The 6,756-nt window shown below is 39.7% G+C and overlaps 1 protein-coding gene across 1 annotated transcript; it reads left to right on the top strand.

Annotated features, from left to right (window-relative positions):
- The first annotated feature begins 678 nt into the window (after window positions 1-678).
- Window positions 679-3,547, top strand: nkx6.2 (NK6 homeobox 2). Its single transcript, XM_052027574.1, has 3 exons — window positions 679-1,333; window positions 1,832-2,004; window positions 2,838-3,547. The coding sequence occupies exons 1-3, from the start codon at window positions 919-921 to the stop codon at window positions 3,090-3,092; spliced, it is 843 nt and encodes a 280-aa protein (XP_051883534.1). The 5' UTR covers window positions 679-918; the 3' UTR covers window positions 3,093-3,547.
- The last annotated feature ends 3,209 nt before the right edge of the window (window positions 3,548-6,756 follow it).

Raw genomic sequence — 6,756 nt, 5'->3', positions numbered from 1 at the left:
ATTAATTTTGTACTTACTAAAAGCCCGAATAAGAGATTTTACATTCCTTTCTTACATCCTTACATTCCCTTAAATATTACTTGAGAATCGTAATTCCAGAGGAAAATCCCACTGCTGGAAGGTAGCGGTAAACTTCAATGCAATGATTACATTTGTTTCAATGGGTCTTTCCTTCTTATCGTTGATCAATTCCTTTAATACCACAGATGAGTAAGATCTGTTAAATTGCAATTAACGATAGCGCGAGTGGCAGACTTCTTTCTGCAATTAAATTAGTTTGATTTCAGTGGATTCTTGTCAAAAACAAAAGAACCTGAACTCCAGTCCAGTTATTGTAAAAAAACAAAGTTACACTAATTTAAAAAAATGAAGGGGTAAAATGTTGTTCCTGTGAGAGAGGGGGGGGGTGGAAGAAAGATTTAAGTTTTGTTCCTTCAGCAAATATGAAATAAACCTCAAACTGAAACCAATGTGCAGCCTGTGATTTGTGTTTCGATCTCTGAGTAGAATCGGTTGCTCCGAATTCCAAAGTGACGCACCTCCAGCGAGCCAGGAAGGAGCGGGAATTGCAGGCGTTCGCCCAATCACATGGAAACAGTGGCTGCCGTTGACCAATCGGGATGGCAGAGTGGCAGGTGCTGCTGTGGTTTATCAGCGCATCTCCCGCGCCCTAGCGATCGAATCGAGTCAATTTCACCTTAAACCCGGGAAAGCGTGCAGGCAAGAGAGCAGAGCTTTGAGCAGCCAGACTTCTTCGACATTTCTCTGGATACACTCTTCTGGAAAAATAATAACAACACTTGCCATTAGGGGCACACTTATCTCCAATCCAGATTTTAAAAAATAATCAAGAGCAAACACGACCCAAGATCTCGCAGCATTTACTGGTGGGTCCTGTCAAATCTATGATCTGATCAAATGTTAGCCGTCGGGCAGATGGATAATCGCCAGAGTGCATTCGTCCTGAGCAGTACGCCGCTAGCTGCGCTTCATAATATGACTGAAATGAAGACATCTATATTTCCCTACTCTTTGCAGAATCCCTCGAGCTTCAAAGCCCCGACTCTGGCGGGTTTGAACGCACAGATCCCATTGGGGACGCCGCACGGAATTAGCGACATTCTAGGCCGCCCAACCACAGCTGGCAATCTGCTCTCTGGACTTCCTCGACTGAGCGGACTTGCCACAACGGCGGGGATGTATTTTAATCCGACAGCAGCTGCCGTTTCCAGGTACCCCAAGCCCCTTGCTGAATTGCCGGGGAGACCCCCGATCTTCTGGCCGGGAATGATGCAGGGGTCCCCGTGGAGAGATCCCAGGTTGGCCTGTCCAAGTACGTACTGTGAACGCACATTTGCACTTTTTATTTGAAAAGAATAAAATAATCGTACCCAGGAGTCTGCTCTCAAGACTGCCGTGTGATTTCTCTCGCCAAAACACGGTCTTGACATTTTTGATTTTGTAGAAATATTTTCAGTTAAGCATTTCAAAACTTTGCCTGAAATACAGCTGCCATGTCGTAAACACTTAGATCGGTAATAAACATTGATTCAATTGATGAGACACGGCTCGTTAATCAATGCGGCCTGATGACCACTTCTCTATTGTGGGAGGAAATAATATTCATCAAGCAATTGGTTCAAATTTGTAAAAATACGGAGGGATTATCAGCTATCTGCGCCCGGTTCTGTTTCTTCGGTTGTACACTCTTAACTTTAAAGACACGACCAGCTAGTTTAAATGAACTCGCGTGTTTTACCCGTCTCCTTTATCCGTATGTTATGCTGTATTTCGTTGTTTTAAGTTGTTTGTTTTCCTTTTCTCCCCGCAGCGCAAGGTAGTTTAGTCCTGGACAAGGATGGAAAGAAGAAACATTCTAGGCCAACATTCTCAGGACAGCAAATTTTTGCCTTGGAGAAAACCTTTGAACAGACGAAATATTTAGCCGGACCTGAAAGAGCCCGATTAGCCTATTCTCTCGGAATGACAGAAAGTCAAGTCAAGGTAAAACATTTTCCATCTTCACTGCAATAAATAAATTCAAAAAGAGGGGAAATATACTGAACACCAGTTCGGAAACAAACAGGCCGCTGTTTTCTTGATTAACTGTTTGTTACAAGAGTCTTATTTAAACTGCACTTACAAATATTGCGTTGAGCGCTGACGAATTGTAGACATATATATGACCAGAGTTCACCAAACATAATCCAGATACTTTTACCAGGCCGGGATTTAAACAAAGATTACTTTTTGATATTCAAGCGAACGGAAACCGCTGCAAATACTTAAATATTAAACCGGATTCACATGGGGAACTATGAGAGATGTATGTTTCAGAAAACCGTTGGGAATATAGGTCATAATCTAAAACTTCTCATTGACGGTAAACCGCTCATTGCGTTGTCCATGATTTCTCCTTTGCTAAATCTAGTTGTTCTTTATGAGTGTCAGAAGCATTAGCCTGAAGTCTGATGCTAGTGTTTTTTTGCAGGGCTCCCCACCAGGAACAGTAGTTTCAGTGTAAACCGTGATGCTGCTGAAATGTGTATTGAGACATGAAACAGTTCACAATTTCCTCGCTACACGCCATTGTTTCATTTAACTTAGTTTCAAGACTTTGGAAAGCCATTAGGCAAATAGAAAACTCTCAGCTCCTCCCACCACTGCATCCCTAATTTTTAAGAAAGTAATTGAATTATATTGCGGTTTGTTGTTGTTTTGTTGCGGCTTTGCAAAATAAAGTAGTTGTTTAAAAAAAACCCTGAGACTGGAAGGATAGCTAAAATGGCAGTCGAATGCACATCATTTATTTTTGTTCCATTTTGTGTTTGCAACAGGTGTGGTTCCAGAACAGACGGACCAAATGGAGGAAGAAGCACGCTGCCGAAATGGCTACAGCCAAGAAGAAGCACGACTCAGAGACTGAAAAACTCAAAGAAACGTCGGAAAACGAAGAGGACGAAGATGAGTACAATAGACCTCTGGACCCCAATTCAGACGACGAGAAAATCACACGATTACTGAAAAAGCACAAAACCGCCAGTTCCCTCACCATCCTGGACCCACACAGCAACAGCCCGGAGATTTTGTGACAAACTTTAAGACAAAAAAAGAGAAAAATAATTATTTGAAGAGCTTCAAAGGCTGAATTAACCAGGGTATAAAAAAACGTTTAAAATAAATCGATGTTCCACAGAAATAAGTGATATGTGTTGTACAGCCTAATGTATGTGAGATGTATATATTTTTTACAGAATAAGTTATGGAATTATCTTGCAGCTTGATTATATCAATAACGGACTGAACATGTGCAGAAGACAAAACATTTGGAAGGAGAAATTGGGATTTTATCTTCTCCCCCTCAATCTCCATTGTCCCCGTCTTTTTTCTTAGGATTTCAGTGTTAAGGAATAACGCCAGAACTCATCGTTTTGTATGAATTACAGATTAAAACTGTAGCTGTACATATTATGATGCACGCTTGTGTTGTAAAAAAAATTAAATGTAAAGTTTTTTGTGTATTTACATTCAAAGGCTAATATTTTGTTTTCGCCCGTGATGGTGAGTGAATTCCTTCGGAGGTTTTACTCAGTTTAGGGCCATTAAATCCCAAGGAAACCTCTGAAAATTCTGTTGAAGATGATTTGAAGGAAATATTATTGCGTCCACGATAGTTGGAAAAAAAACTTTGTATTACCAATAAATTATTTAACAATATGAAACCTAGTCGTCCGAATCCGGCTGGTTTTGTGTACCGAATTAAGCGCCGGATCCCTTATGCGAAGGGCCAAATTATGTTTGGTAAAAAAAACATTTGCCTTTGGCTATCTGTGAATTAGTCATAAACCATCGCTGATTAATCTAACCAAAGTTGTTAAGTATGAGGTCTAGGGTAATATGGTAACTGAAATAACATTAACGTTTGACAGCATAGTGTAATTTCATAATCACATAAAGTAGATACATCTATTCTGTGCAGTACACTTATAACACTTAAACGAAATGATCCTCTGTAAGATCAAATTCCCAAAGTTTAATTTCACAAAATTCGTGCTGAGCGGATGAACAAGACGATCGCTATGTTTAGAACTGGACTGGAGGGGGAAGAAATCAACAGGTTTAAGTATCGGAAATGTTTAGAAAAGAATCATTTGTAATGCGGTGATGGGATCCAAAATGACTGGATATATTACAAAGTCGCAGTAACTAGAACATCTACGTTTATAATCAACCCCGCCAGATTTGCAGACAGGGCAACTGAACCCAGCCAATGTTCTCAATGGTAACAGGTTGGAATTTAATTATTGGTCACGTTAAACTCAATTTTATAACATTTTGGAGTTTACAAGAATACAGTCGCGATATTCATTGCCTTTATGTTTGAACTGACATATATAGTATTATTGCATATTGTTTATATGTGTCCGGTCGCTTACTTCGCACCCGATAAACTCCGGTTTCATGCCATAATTAAGCTGATCGAAAATATGCATTTGAAAATATATCTTTTAAAAAAATATCTTGATTTATGGAAGGAATGTAACGTGTCTGATGCATGGGGTGCGGGCTAGGCTTCCGGCTGTTCTACTCAAAGTCTGTTAAGGGGCAAGATAAATATTCGGCCTACCTTATTCCAAAACCATATTTGCAACAGTAACTTAATTTCTAGACTCGTTCGTAGTTCGACGGAAGATCCAAAATTCAGATATATTTAACAAAATTGAGGCAGGCAATTCTATCCACGGCCAACGAAGATCAAACACACCGTCTCGTGTGTTTCAGACCTTTCCGAACAGATTTGCTCAAAACGATTTCTTTTGAAAAGTGAGTCGAAATATTCAAATGTATTGGAACAATTAAAATTAACGTTTCGAATATTTATTAAAATTCACGACTGTTTGGCGCAAGTGCTGTATTTCGTTTAGCTACTTCGAAAGACTAGTTTTGAAGAATTTACTACGGATCTGAGCGAAGTTTGGAGGACAGTGAGCCATTTTTGTGAAGACCAGCTATTCGTTCTGAAAATGGCTTTGCATACAGGAACACGCTTCCTCTTAAGATCCAATTGTCTGTGATCTATAAAAAAAATGGAAGCATCACATCCCTTAGTAAACCGGGACATTTTAATCGTTCGTTTGTTAAACAGAGCGCGCCTGCAAACTTCGAAAGCTCAGAGAAAACTCCTGGATTCTCGAAGGGGTGGGTCCCGTCGGGGATTAGGACAGATTCCCAGTGAGGTGCGAAGGTACATAGTTAACGTTTGATCGGATGGATAGGTCATATTGGTCCGTATGTTACGCATTATAGGGGAACAAACAGAAATGAGAAAAAGCGCGGCTTAAAAAATAAGCGAGGTACGGGAGGGATGCAAAAAAAATTCTCATTCCCATTTGTTTCACGCCACAAACCCGTAAAGGCAAAAATGTTTCCTAACGAGGAGAGAATTTTGTGAATAGCATCACGTTTTCCCTTTGTTGCAATTGCTACCGTCCAAGATATTGTGCAAAGTTTAGATTTGTGAATAGGAAATTTGACTCTTGCGGAGATAACGAACCAGACGAAAATTATACAAATTCACAAAATAATTGTCACAAGGGTTTGTAAAATATAAGAAGGAAGTGAATATTTTTGGTGAATGAATCAGAGAGTTTTAGAGGCTATCATGTTAACCCGCAGTTATTTCACCTAACTTTCAATGATATAAAATGATCCATTATTTAAAAAACATTATTTCCCTGAAATGCTTACAATAATTCACCATTTTATAGTTCCAGTTGCTCAAAAAAGAATCTGGTGTTTATCTCAATTGAGATGCTCCTAATTCCCGATCTTTGAAATTAACAGTGACTTTTGAATGATTTTGTATTAACTTTCAAGCACGAATTGAGGTTTCTCTTGATGAAACAAAAACGTTGAAAATAGACGATAAACTGATTGGATGGCCAATAACATGATGCATTCGACACCAAGTTTCACGAAATGACGTTTTCCTTATTAAGACCCCTTTCCTTAGTACAGAGTTAAAATATGTTAGAAACCCACCCAGATCAGGATTACACCAGATGACAGATAACTCAGCCACTTGGCGGGGTCCGCCAAGAATAAACAATCATAATTTCAAGCGCACTTAAAAAATACGGGTGTCTCACTAATATTGAATCTAATGTGATATCATTTAAATCTCTATCTGACAATGCACCCCTGATGATGGAATGTACAACTTGCTTGGGCTTTTTTTTTCTAAATTCCTGTTTATGCTGCGGGCGTCACTTGTTACTGAAACATCAAACTATCTGTGGAAGTTCAAGCCAACTTTTGTGAAATATTGCTGGAGGATGAACGTAGATTTATAATCGTAAACTTGGTCAGATTGTCCAAATAACTCTAGTTTTTATTGTTCTATTCTTTGCCTGATACTGGGTCGTTCTCTCTTTCCGTCTCTCAGAGTTTGCACATCACTTTGGTGTGTGTGTGTGTGTGTGTGTGAGAGAGAGAGAGAGAGAGAGCGAGAGAGAGAGAGAGAGGCACCCGCCCCCCACCGCAGCCTTCATTTGTTGCAAATGAACTGAGAAGCAACTCCTACATTAGAAATCCTCTTCTCGCCATCGACACTTGGCCTTTGGGACGGGAAAGGGCGCTGAGAAACCAAAAGAGAAAAATACATTTTGGAAACACAACAAGGGGATCTCGATACGTATCAAGATGATCCCAGTCATTAGAAAGAACGAAACGGAAAAGACGAATTGTGCCACTTGA

The sequence above is a fragment of the Pristis pectinata genome, chromosome 12, assembly GCF_009764475.1.
Source record: "Pristis pectinata isolate sPriPec2 chromosome 12, sPriPec2.1.pri, whole genome shotgun sequence".
NCBI lineage: Eukaryota > Metazoa > Chordata > Chondrichthyes > Rhinopristiformes > Pristidae > Pristis > Pristis pectinata.
The sequence above is the reverse complement of the archived record's forward strand: the minus strand, read 5'-3'. Positions and strand labels throughout refer to the sequence as shown.